Genomic DNA, 13,775 nt, shown 5'->3' with positions numbered 1-13,775 from the left:
GATTTGCCCACTCTTCTTTGCAAAAACTCTCCAAATCTGTCAGATTGCGAGGGTCTCCCCTGTGCACGGCCCTCTTCATATCACCCCACAGATTTTCAATCGGATTCAGGTCTGGGCTCTGGCTCGCCCATTCCAAAGCGTTAATCTTCTTCTGGTGAAGCCATTCCTTTGTTGATTTGGATGTATGCTTTGGGTCGTTGTCATGCTGAAAGATGAAGTTCCTCTTCATGTTCAGCTTTCTAGCAGAAGCCTGAAGGTTTTGTGCCAATATTGACTGGTATTGGGAGGGGGACATGGCATGGAGGGGCTGATCTGATAGCAGTGGAGGACATCACATGGCAATGGATGGCATGGAGGCACTGGGGGAGTTGGGGGACATGGCAATGGTTGGCATGGAGGGGCTGAAGGCACTGCAGTGGGGGAGAGCTGAAGGCACTGGGGGGAACAGAGCTGATGGCACGGGGGGAACTGATGCACTTGGGCTGATTGCACAGGGGGGAACAAAGGGTGTTGGGGACTGATGGCAGGGGGTCTGATGAGTTTTTATAAAGGAAAACAGTCTATTCATTTTTTCTTATTAGAGTACTCGATTAATCGTAAAAATTATCGATAGAATACTCAATTTCTCAAATAGTTTACTGTATCCCTAGCCTTAGTTCTCTCGTATCACTGATATGAGTGACTGTCATATGGCTCCCCAGGTCATCACACCAGCTGTTGGGGCAGTGTTTTGCTCCACAGCAAAGACAGACTTGAAGCGCTCACCACAAGGCCTCCATACTTGAGCTCAAATGGCGTCGGATCCAGAACAGAACCTGGATTCATCAATACAGTTCTCGTCCATAGCTGTCCAGGTTTCTCTTTCGTGACATCACTGCTACGGTGGTTGGCTGTCCATAGGACACGTCATGGGTGTCAGGACACTGCTGAGAGCCTGGAAATGGTCGGGGCAGAGACACTGGTGTGTAATGAATGTTTCTCCTGTGTCTGGATGTTGGACAACAAAACTGAGAGCTGTTCATGCGTATTGGTTGATCAAACGATCCTCTCTACTTGATGGCCTGTCTGGGCCATCTGGATACTGTTTTCTGTGTAGCATGCCCTCATACAACCACTGCTCTCAACACCTCCTAACATCTAATTGAGAAAGGCCTAGACTGTGGGAGATTTGTCAAAACGACCATTTTTTTTTCTCAGACCAATATGCTCCACCGTCTCTGTCAACTGAGCAAAATGTGAGATTATGTTGTAGAGGCATTTCTAGCAGTCAACACTCTCTCATCAAGAGGTAGACTACCCAAAAGTAGCCTCTGATTGCCCTTTACACCCTTGTGTGGCAAGACCCAGTGTCTAATCACACCACATCTGTAACCACTTACATATCCCTGCATGCAGAGTCAGCCCTGCTCAACACGGCCTTTCTCCAGTAAATGTGACATACAACAGTGTTATATATTGGTGATATCATGTTCTCTCTCTTTCAATGTATAATATCAAGTGCTCATCCAGCTTCAGACAATGTACATAGATAAAACATCTCCATAGTATAAAAGTGGATTTAGGCGCCCATTTTTTGGGACAGATTATCGGGAAGGACCATTCCTGCGAACGCTCATTCTTGACAGTCTGCCTGTCTAAATGTGCAGCAGATCACCTGTTGAACTAGCGAAATGTCCGTTCATTGTGTGATCCTGTTCATACAGGCATCTAAATGATCGTTTCTGGGCAGCAGATCGTGCTGTCTAAGCAGGAACAGTGCAGCTGTATGAGGAGGAGGTATTGCAATAGCGACTGCTCGTTCCCATACAGTGGAGAAGACCGCTGCATGTAAATGCAGCGTGTCACCTCCACTAAGCAAGCAACTGAGTATGGGGAAGAAGGAACTATTCCTACCTGACAATCTGCTGCTGCTCGGCCTGTGTTAAGCATCTATTCTTATGTCTCTATGTTGTACCGTTCCTTTATTATTTCCACTAGAAGTTATGAATGATTTACTAGCAGTCTGCAGTAAGGGTACAGAGGGGTGGTAACCAGTTGGGGGTGTGTACCTGCACAGACTCTATCCAATCAGTGCTGCCATTCTCAGACTGTGCAGGTACACCCCCCCCCCCCCAACTGGTTACCCCCCTCTGTACCCTTACTGCAGACTGCTAACCATTCATTCATAACTTCTAGTGGAAATAATAAAGGAATGGCACAACATAGAGACATAAGAACAGATGCTCCAGAATTGGTATTACATGGGGAATGCATGTAGCTATTAAAACAGACATGTCAGAAGTGGTGACAGATCCTCTTTAACCCCTTACATCACTGTGTAGCACTATTACATCACAGTGCGCTGGTATTTAACGCTCTGTGCCGTACTATGCCATGATAACAGGCTCAGCAGCTGGGCTCACGCCATCAGTTGCATGCTGTATCATAAAACAGTCACTGCTCTCTCTCTCTGCCCAAAGATCCTGACAGGTTAGCCCTACTAATACCACGGTTTGACAGAGGGAGCTCCCTCTGTCCACCAGTTGCCCCCCCCCCAGGAATGCAATTGCAGGGGGCCGAATAGTTGCTATGGCAGCCCTGGGCCTTCTGAAGGGCCCCACACCTGACATGTCTCGGCTGCTAATGCATCCTGCCTCTGGCTGATCAGAATGACTGTGCACTTTAAAGCCTCATTCACACATCAGTGTTTTGGTCAGGAATTTCCATCAGTGATGGTGAGCCAAAACCAGGACTGGAGCCTCCACAGACATTGGGTATAAGGCCTCTTGCCCACGACTGTATGCCCTCAGAGATACGGTCCATGAGCGGGCCATATGTCCCGGAGCGGCATTGATTGTGCGCACAGCATCATAGATTACAATGATGCTGTGCACGTCGGGCCGCCAGCAGGGCTATTGTCCCGCACTCATATGATCATATGAGTGCCTAAGGGAAAGATCTGCACCTGTTCTGTGTTTACACACCTGGTTTTGGCTCAAAATCACTGATGAAAATCACTGACTGAACACTGACTGTGTGAATGAGGCATAATACAGCAGCAGAGCATAGTACAAGTCATCAGAAGATTAGTTTACAGTTCCCATGCGGCTAAAAACAAATGTTAAGAAAATGCACTAAAAATGAAAAATAAATAAATAAAATTTAATGCAAAGTGTAAAACATTCACACCCTTTTTGTAATAATAATAATAAAAAAACATAATTAGGGTCCATTCACACGTCCTGTTTTTTTTCATCCTGAAAAACGGTCCGTTTTTTGCGGATCCGTTGTTCCTGAAAATGTTTCCGTATGTCATCCGTTTTTTGCGGATCCGCAAAAAACGGAAACATGTATACATTTCAATAATCAAATAAAGTTGTTTGGATTTCTTTGAAAAAAAATTGAAAAAAAAAATAATAAATAAAAATTTATGTGTTTCCAGGAACGGAATCCGCAAAAAACGGATGACATACGGAATGACATCCGAATGTCATCCGTTTTTTGCGGATCCATTGACTTTGTATTGTACCAGGATCCGATTTTTCAGGACAAGAATAGGACATGTTTTATATTTAAACGGACATGCGGAACGGAACAACGGAAACGTTGTTCCACATTGTGCTGTCCGATTTTTTCCAGGACCCATTGAAAATGAATGGGTCCAGATCTGGTCCTGATCTGTTCCTGAAAAAACGGAACAGATCAGGAAAGAAAAAACGGACGTGTGAATGGACCCTTAGTATCGGCAGGTCGACAATGGCCCAGTCTATTAAAATGCCTCATTATTTAAAGGGGTATCCTGAATCAGTCTGTCTTGTGTAATGCATCCATAGCCTAACTGAATCATGGCATCATTCATGTGACACCCCAATGACATTCAGTAAGCAACAGTGTTAGGCTACTTTCACACTTGCGTTCGGGGTTCCCCTTGTGAGTTCCATTTGAAGGCTCTCACAAGCGGCCCCGAACGGATCCGTACAGCCCCAATGCATTCTGAGTGGATGCGGATCCACTCAGAATGCATCAGTTTGGCTCCGTTTGGCCTCCGCTCAGCAGGCGGACACCCGAACGCTGCTTGCAGCGTTTTTGTGTCCGCCTGGCCGTGCGGAGCCAAACGGATCCGTCCAGACTTACAATGTAAGTCAATGGGGACAGATCCGTTTGACGTTGACACAATATGGTGCAATTTCAAACGGATCTGTCCCCCATTGACTTTCAATGTAAAGTCTGGACGGATCTGTCGGACTACAAATTTGACTTAGACTTTTTTCTGAAATATAATGCAGACGGATCCATTCTGAACGGATACCATCGTTTGCATTATAGGAGCGGATCCGTCTGTGCAGACACCAGACGGATCCGCTCCGAACGCAAGTGTGAAAGTAGCCTTACATATACAGTACAGACCAAAAGTTTGGACACACCTTCTCATTCAAAGAGTTTTCGTTATTTTCAAAACTATGAAAATTGTAGATTCACACTGAAGGCATCAAAACTATGAATTAACACATGTGGAATTATAGACATAACAAAAAAGTGTGAAACAACTGAAAATGTCATATTCTAGGTTCTTCAAAGTAGCCACCTTTTGCTTTGATTACTGCTTTGCACACTCTTGGCATTCTCTTGATGAGCTTCAAGAGGTGGTCACCTGAAATGGTCTTCCAACAGTCTTGAAGGAGTTTCCAGAGATGCTTAGCACTTGTTGGCCCTTTTGCCTTCACTCTGCGGTCCAGCTCACCCCAAACCATCTCGATTGGGTTCAGGTCCGGTGACTGTGGAGGCCAGGTCATCTGGCGCAGCACCCCATCACTCTCCTTCATGGTCAAATAGCCCTTAGACAGCCTGGAGGTGTGTTTGGGGTCATTGTCCTGCTGGTTCAGTATGCCTTCAATTTTGAATAAATCCCCAACAGTGTTACCAGCAAAGCACCATCACACCTCCTCCTCCATGCTTCACGGTGGGAACCAGGCATGTAGAGTCCATCCGTTCACCTTTTCTGCGTCGCACAAAGACACGGTGGTTGGAACCAAAGATCTCAATTTGGACTCATCGGACCAAAGCACAGATTTCCACTGGTCTAATGTCCATTCCTTGTGTTCTTTAGCCCAAAGGCTTGTTGCCTGTCCTTAGCAGTGGTTTCCTAGCAGATATTCTACCATGAAGGCCTGATTCACACAGTCGTCTCTTAACAGTTGTTCTAGAGATGTGTCTGCTGCTAGAACTCTGTGTGGCATTGGCCTGGTCTCTACTCTGAGCTGCGGTTAACCTGCGATTTCTGAGGCTGGTGACGCGGATGAACTTATCCTCCGCAGCAGAGGTGACTCTTGGTCTTCCTTTCCTGGGGCGGTCCGCATGTGAGCCAGTTTCTTTGTAGCGCTTGATGGGTTTTGTGACTGCACTTAAGGACACCTTCAAAGTTTTCCCAATTTTTCGGACTGACTGACCTTCATTTCTTAAAGTAACGATGGCCACTCGTTTTTCTGTACTTAGCTGCTTTTTTCTTGCCATAATACAAATTCTAACAGTCTATTCAGTAGGACTATAAGCTGTGTATCCACCTGACTTCTCCACAACGCAACTGATGGTCCCAACCCCATTTATAAGGCAAGAAATCCCACTTATTAAACCTGACAGGGCACACCTGTGAAGTGAAAACCATTTCAGGTGACTACCTCTTGAAGCTCATCAAGAGAATGCCAAGAGTGTGCAAAGCAGTAATCAAAGCAAAAGGTGGCTACTTTGAAGAACCTAGAATATGACATATTTTCAGTTGTTTCACACTTTTTTGTTATGTATATAATTCCACATGTGTTAATTCATAGTTTTGATGCCTTCAGTGTGAATCTACAATTTTCATAGTCCTGAAAATAAAGAACGCTCTTTGAATGAGAAGGTGTGTCCAAACTTTTGGTCTGTACTGTATGTGGTGGGTCAGCACACTTGACACTTCCATGGGACAACTACCAGTGATGGTCAGTTCGCAGTGTTCGCCAATGAACACATGCGGGCTGCCATCTTGACTCACCTGTCTTGCGATGCACAGGTAAGCCCTTACCTGTGCCTGTGGCGGGAGACTGTCTGAAATCAAATGCGGTCACCGGGAGCAGGCATTTCCGAGAACAGCCACCGGGGGCCTTTATCGGGCTGTTCTCGGAACTGCCTGCTCCCGGTGACCGCATTTGATTTCAGACCGGCTCCCGTCACAGGTAAGGGCTTGCCTGAGCATCGCCGGACGGGTGAGTCAAGATGGCAGCCCGCATGTGTTCATTGGCGAACACTGCGAACTGACCATCACTAACAACTATATAGGACATATGATGGAAACTATTGGGGCTGTCACAACAACCACTTTACTGTATGTGTGTTTACATGGTTGCCTGTTTCCAGGTAATTTTGAAAAATGGCTACCTGTCTCTAAGTGATATTGTAATGTTAACAAAGTTAAGTGTAGAAGGAAAAAAAAAAGCCCAACACATACATGGGAGATGGATGTGATGATGGATTTTGATGTGCTTCTACACTGACTGACATGAGATGCTTCCTCAGGCAGTAATACTGTGTATATGCTGTATTTGTATGTTCTGCATCTTAAACTGTTATTCACCTCTGGACAGTTAACTGAATGGTAAAGGTCACATGACAAGCATGGGGGGGTCACATGACTGACACCATCTTTAGGCTTTATGCACACGGCCGTGTGACACGGCGGGTCTGCAGTCACCGGCCGCGTGCACCCCGCATCACGGATGCGGACCCATTTACTTGAATGGGTCCGCAATTCCAGAGATGCGAAACGCGGTCATGGAACAGGACACCGGAAGCACTGCGGAGTGCATTTGCGGCCCCCAATGCACTGAACGGCCATGTGCATGAGGCCTTAGTCCCATTCGTTTCTCCTACAGATGCATTTTACAGGACTAAAATGGGTTGTAAATTTTTTTTTTTTTTTTCCCCCATTTGGAGAGGCTATTGTACAAATATAATAAAGTTCTTAGAGCAAAATTTTAAACTTGTGTTAGAAAAACGGACAACTACTTATTCTCTAAACACATAAATGTAATCATTGAAACAAGAATACCTCTTTAACCTGAAAGTTGTTAAAAACAAAAAACAAAAAAATTGTCATTGTCGCCTCACAGCGTTATTGTATGCAACAGCCACAGCTCATGGGGGAAAGCACACTTCCAGCTGGGGCTGAAACGATTATTCCAATCAATCGAGAAACTCGGCACAAAAAAATCCTCAATGCTCTTTTTTTGATTTTTTTATCGAGGACTCGTTTCTACCTTATGACCATGGAGCACTTGCTATTACTAGCATTGAGTGAAGTGAGCTTCATTCAAAACTTCGGATTAATACTGTACGGAGATTCGTTTCCATACAGTATTAGAATGTATGGGCTCCGATGAGCCGTAGGGAGTTATTCTCGAAGTCGCGCGTGACTTTGTTGAATAACTTCAGTAGTTGACTTTTAAAGCTCAGCCATATCGTTATGTGGTCACATCTCTTGCCAGTGATGATAAACCAGTGGATTTATACTGAGGCCTTAGGTAATTTGTCACTATTTCTCTATGGTTTCGTATACCACCGCACTTTTATTATTTGAATCAACGTACCAAGTACATGTGAAGAACATATTCACCCTCACGGACCTAAAGCAGTTTAAAGATCGGGATATGAAGCAGTGGAAAGTCTTGTCGCCAGTGTCAACCAGTCACAGTGCAGCTTTCATATACATAGAGCTCAATAATAAAGCAGTATACAACAATCTACCACGCTGCTGTCACAGGGCTCACTTCTGTCTGCACCACAGGGAATGAGGGGTTAAAGGGGTTGTCCAGCCAACAACCCGAATAGTGTGCCCTAAAGAATCACAAGAATCACCTTTCTGTGGTCCTGAAGGGTTTAGTTTGTGCTCTTGCAGGGACCTTGAAGTGGCTTGGTCCGTGTGTGTGTTTTTATTTTTTATTTATTTTTTATTTTATTTTTTTAACATGGTGCATGTTAGGACCGTAGAGGTTGTTGGGTACTTGGCCGGGCAACCCGGGAATTAGGAAAATACTTAAATATTACTTTATTATAAATATATACCTTTCATTAGTTATACTGGCTCGTTTTGTCTGTGGAGCAATCATTAGGAGAAATAAAATGGCCGCTGTCCTATTAGTGCACACAGAACTTGTCCTAATCACACAGCAGCAGTGAGCCAAAGAGCTGCCTCATCTTCTTCTATGATCCTAAATACAGTTTAATATGATCTCCAGCTAAATCTCTGTAGAAATGGAGTTCATGAGGAGACATGAAGTACAGAGACTAATGAGCAGCAGCACTTGTATGCGGTCTCCTTTACCACAGCCCCACATTACCACAGTCTGTCCTGTCCGTCCTCTGTCGGTCCTTTCTGCTGCAACGCTACAGCTTGCAGAGGCAGATCACTCTTTAACAAGTGTCATAAATGGCTAGTCTTTCTAGGGGGAGAGGCTAGATCTCCATACAGTGTGACTAGAGAGCTCAGAATTATATCAGCAGGCTCTTTCTTAATATGTATGCTATGCTTTATTCACTTCAGTGTTTTGGTCAGTGATTTCCATCAGTGATTGTGAGCCAAAACCAGGACTGGAGCCTCCACAGACATAAGGTATAAGGGAAAACCCTCCACCTGTTCTGTGTTTAAAGATGCACCTGGTTTTGGCGCAAAATCACTAATGGAAAACACTGACTGTGTGAATGAGGCCTTACTCTCTATTCACAACTGCCAAAAAACAGGGTGGATTTGATTTAAATCACTAGTCAGTAAGGCTTGATTTAAGTCATATTTTTCTACATAGACTAATTCTTGCTGGTATAACTTATAATATTCAAGTAGATGAAGATTTTTAGAATAACTTTTCATATTAGTTTGATTAGGTTGATTCTGTATTCATAGGTTTGTAGACATTAGGATTAAGGTCTTTTTCTCAACTCTGTTCATGTTATAACATTTTTGCTGTGAAGAAGAGGCATGTGATCTCTGCTGAGTTAAATTCAGTTTTGAGAACTGAAAAAGTAAACCAAGCATCTGTAATAATATCTTGTAGGCAGAGAAACTGCCCAATAATCTTACAAAAACCTCTGGAAGAGCATGACATTGTGAATGGATTAATGGAATTTATCAAAAAAATTAAACATATACAGCCTTATTCTACATAATTAAAAAAACTTTTTCTAAAAGTTATTTCATGATGGAATAACCTTTGAAAGGTAATACATTTTCCTGAATAAGCATTTTATATAAAAAAAAATCAGATTTTTAATAAAAAAAATCGATTTAAATTAAAAAAAAAACAGATTTATTTATTTTTTGATAAAAAATAAAATAAAAATTGATTCTTATCCACCCTGCCAAGAACTTTGGTCAGCCCTGGTGGCAGTTAAATGATGGCACTGGGCATTTGTGACCTCATTCAGCTCAGTAGCAGGATGTGCACATTACTATACAGAGTGGACACCAGGGGGCACTATCATAATGGAGTAAAGTGAATATCTCGCAACAGGAGCATTTTTGTAACAGAATGTAAATTACAAAAGTATCGCACTTAATTATTTAACATTTGTTTAGGCCACAAACCTGTGGTTCCCAGGTTTAAAGGGGTTGTCCCAACTCATCAAGTTATATTTATTATGTGCATGACATTGATATAAGTAACTTACTAATGTAGATGAATTAGCAGAAATGGCTCTGGTCCCCACTATCTTACTTCTACGTCCTCTTTATGGACTGCTCGTCTCCAGGGGTTATGGCCACCGCTGCAGTGCAGCAGTGGTGGCCACGATTGCGCACAGCTAGAAAAAAAGCCGGTCTTTCTGGTGGCCGGGAATTGATGGAGCCAGCGCACATGGGCCGTGCACATGCACAACAGCTCCCGTTCCCGTCCACCTCTGTCATTCTCTCTTGTAAGATACAAATCGCTGCAAACACTTAGCATAGGTTGTCACGATCTGTACAGGGTCTGCTCCGCTGAGACTGCTAGTGTTTCAGATAGTCTAGCAGCCTCACGAGCGTGCACGTGTAGTCAAGGGGCGGTATTATATTATCCCAGCGCCTCAGGCCTGCTCCATCAATCACAGCAGAGGTACCGCCCCCCCACTACATCTCAGGAAGTGCCCCCGGAGCCGTGCACTGAGGACTGAAATAAGGAGGGGAGAAAACCCCTTTAACCACTTCAACCCCGCTAGCTAAAACCCCCTTAATGACCAGGCCACTTTTTACACTTCTGCACTACACTACTTTCACCGTTTATTGCTCTGTCATGCAACTTACCACCCAAATGAATTTTACCTCCTTTTCTTCTCACTAATAGAGCTTTCATTTGGTGGTATTTCATTGCTGCTGACATTTTTACTTTTTTTTGTTATTAATCGAAATTTAACGATTTTTTTTGCAAAAAAAGAATTTTCACTTTCAGTTGTAAAATTTTGCAAAAAAAAATCCATATATAAATTTTTCGCTAAATTTATTGTTCTACATGTCTTTGATAAAAAAAAAAAAATGTTTGGGTAAAAGTTATAGCGTTTACAAACTATGGTACAAAAATGTGAATTTCCGCTTTTTGAAAAAGCTTTGACTTTCTGAGCACCTGTCATGTTTCCTGAGGTTCTACAATGCCCAGACAGTACAAACACCCCACAAATGACCCCATTTTGGAAAGTAGACACCCTAAGGTATTCACTGATGGGCATAGTGAGTTCATAGAACTTTTTATTTTTTGTCACAAGTTAGCGGAAAATGATTTATTTTTTATTTTATTTTTTTCTTACAAAGTCTCATATTCCACTAACTTGTGACAAAAAATAAAAAATTCTAGGAACTCGCCATGCCCCTCACGGAATACCCTGAGGTGTCTTCTTTCCAAAATGGGGTCACTTGTGGGGTAGTTATACTGCCCTGGCATTTTAGGGGCCCGAAAGCGTGAGAAGAAGTCTGGAATATAAATGTCTAAAAAATGTTATGCATTTGGATTCCGTGAGGGGTATGGTGAGTTCATGTGAGATTTTATTTTTTGACACAAGTTAGTAGAATATGAGACTTGGTAAGAAAAAACAAAAACAACAAAAAAAAAATAATTTCCGCTAACTTGGGCCAAAAAAAATGCCTGAATGGAGCCTTACAGGGGGTGATAAAGATCACCCCCCTGTAAGGCTCCATTCAGACGTCCGTATGATTTTTACGGATCCACGGATACATGGATCGGATCTGCAAAACGCATACGGACGTCTGAATGGAGCCTTACAGGGGGGTGATCAGGGAGTCTATATGGGTGATCACCCCCCTGTCATTGATCACCCCCCTGTAAGGCTCCATTCAGACGTCCGTATGCGTTTTGCGGATCCGATCCATGTATCCGTGGATCCGTAATAATCATACGGACGTCTGAATGGAGTCTTACAGGGGGGTGATCAATGACAGGGGGGTGATCAGGAAGTCTATATGGGTGGTCACCCCCTTGTCATTGATCACCTCCCTGTAAGGCTCTATTCAGACGTCCGTATGTGTTTTGCGGATCCGATCCATGTATCTGTGGATCCGTAAAAATCATACGGATGTCTAAATGGAGCCTTACAGGGGGGTGATCAATGACGGGGGGGGGGGGGGGGGGGGAGTCTATATGAAGTGATCAGGGGTTCATAAGGGGTTAATAAGTGACGGGGGGGGGGGGGGTGTAGTGTAGGTGATGTTTGGTGCTACTTTACACAGCTACCTGTGTCCTCTGGTGGTCGATCCAAACAAAAGGGACCACCAGAGGACCAGGTAGCAGGTATATTAGACGCTGTTATCAAAACAGCGTCTAATATACCTGTTAGGGGTTAAAAAAAAAATCACATCTCCAGCCTGCCAGCGAGCGATCGCCGCTGGCAGGCTGGAGATCCACTCGCTTACCTTCAGTTCCTGTGAACGCGCGCGCCTGTGTGCGCGCGTTCACAGGAAATCTCGGGTATCGCGAGATGACGCGCCGTTGAGAGCCCAGCTGCCGCCTCCGGACCGCAGATCTGCGTTAGGCGGTCGGGAGGCGGTTAAGTATCCAGGAAAATGAGTAATTATATATTTCCCAGTAAGGGGACTGAAACTTTGCACCTTGGGTGAATAAAGGACACTACTTTATTGTAAGTGCCGCGGAAATGTGTATATATATGTGAATGCCCCCTAAGAGAGTTTAGATATTTTAGCTGGGTGGATTTGTGGATGTTACAGTGTAGGAATCTGCCAGCTTGGATTTGTACAGTGTGTCTCTGACAAGTGATTGTGGGAAAGGTTGCTGTCTGTGAGAGGTCTGCATCTGAATGGGAACAAGCCATCTGTTCTGATGAGGTTTACAAATTGCATGGAGCGCGGGGAGGGAAATGAACACTTGGCTGGCTTTGAACAGGCGAAAATGCATGCCACAATGCCCACACATCCCTGATAACATCTAAATGAATGAACGTGTACGCTTTCTCTTTATTAAGTGTTCTGATATCTGTGAGCCATGCTGCTGTATTACAGCCTTAAAGGGGTTGTCCAGGTTCAGAGCTGAACCCAGACATTCCCCCCTTTTCACCCCTCCGGCCCCTCTGATATGAGCATTGTAGCATTTCATGCATTGCGCAGGGTAAGGGCTCCTTTGTTTATATTTTTATAAATACCTGCTAGGGCAACGCTTAGTACCAATGATGTCACCAGGCTCACTGCTAGGCGGGAGTCTCAGCCTAGTGTTCCCATGGGGAGCCCGGTACGTGACCGGATCTCCAGAAAAGGGCTTTGCCCTGCGCGATGAAAGGCTCCAATGCTCGTGTCGGAGGGCCTGCCTGGGTGAAAACGGGGATTTGTCCAGGTTCAGCTCTGAAGGACAACCCCTTTAAGCCTGATTCTGCAGGCGATTGTCGAGAGGGAGGCATTCCTTCCCGTAATCATCTGCTTGCTAGTGGTGGAGACCACTCTCCCCCACAGCATGGGGAGGAACGATCATTATACCATCGCTTGTCCCCATGCTGTCTATGTAGTGGACCACCCCTTTAACAGCATGCCAGGCAAGATGGCAGCTCCCATAATCATGGAGAGTAAACAGAATTTAAAAACCTTTATTCAGAATATAAAAACTGATTAGAAAGTAAGAATACGTTTCAGTAACCGGTTTTAATTAGTAGAAGAAATAATATAGGTGATGAATTCCTTGTGAAGCGTCGCAGTTACCCTTGGGCTGCTGCAGTTCGTCCAGGTCTCTTTCACACCGTGTTCTCTGAGCCACCAGCAGCTTCACGTGAATTATTCGCCTTCTCTTTGTTATTACATCATTATTGCGGATTATGTTTTTTTATAAAATCTATTGCTGTGTTACAGATGACTATGGATGAAAAGTATGTGAACAGCATTTGGGATCTGCTGAAGAATGCAATTCAAGAAATCCAGCGCAAGAACAACAGTGGACTAAGTTTTGAAGAACTGTATCGAAATGCATATACCATGGTGCTCCACAAACATGGAGAGAAGCTGTACACGGGGCTTAGAGAAGTAGTGACGGAGCATCTCATAAATAAGGTAACCACAGGTCCTGACGACGCAGATGTATGCAAACCGCCTGGGTTTCACCGTGTCAGATGGACAAACTGCCTGCGAAGAAATGTACCTGGTTAATGGTTAACGTACTTTATAGCCGAGCGGTAATCAGACTAACGGATTTGTTTCCACAGCAATAATTGCAAATTCCTTGAGGTATTTTGGAATGAATTGGGTACGGTTCTTGCAATTGATAAAATATTTCAGCAGAACACTGGAAATT

General features: G+C 44.1%; 1 protein-coding gene across 2 annotated transcripts in view; it reads left to right on the top strand.

Moving 5' to 3' along the window:
* Positions 1–13,775, top strand: part of CUL3 (cullin 3) — a 131,073-nt gene that overhangs the window by 39,232 nt on the left and 78,066 nt on the right. For both annotated transcript variants that reach the window (XM_044289216.1, XM_044289215.1), the window contains exon 2: positions 13,337–13,534. In XM_044289216.1, coding sequence (XP_044145151.1) covers positions 13,337–13,534 — 198 coding nt within the window. The remainder of the gene's footprint in view (positions 1–13,336; positions 13,535–13,775) is intronic.

The sequence above is a fragment of the Bufo gargarizans genome, chromosome 4 (genome assembly GCF_014858855.1).
Source record: "Bufo gargarizans isolate SCDJY-AF-19 chromosome 4, ASM1485885v1, whole genome shotgun sequence".
Lineage (NCBI taxonomy): Eukaryota > Metazoa > Chordata > Amphibia > Anura > Bufonidae > Bufo > Bufo gargarizans.
The sequence above is the reverse complement of the archived record's forward strand: the minus strand, read 5'-3'. Positions and strand labels throughout refer to the sequence as shown.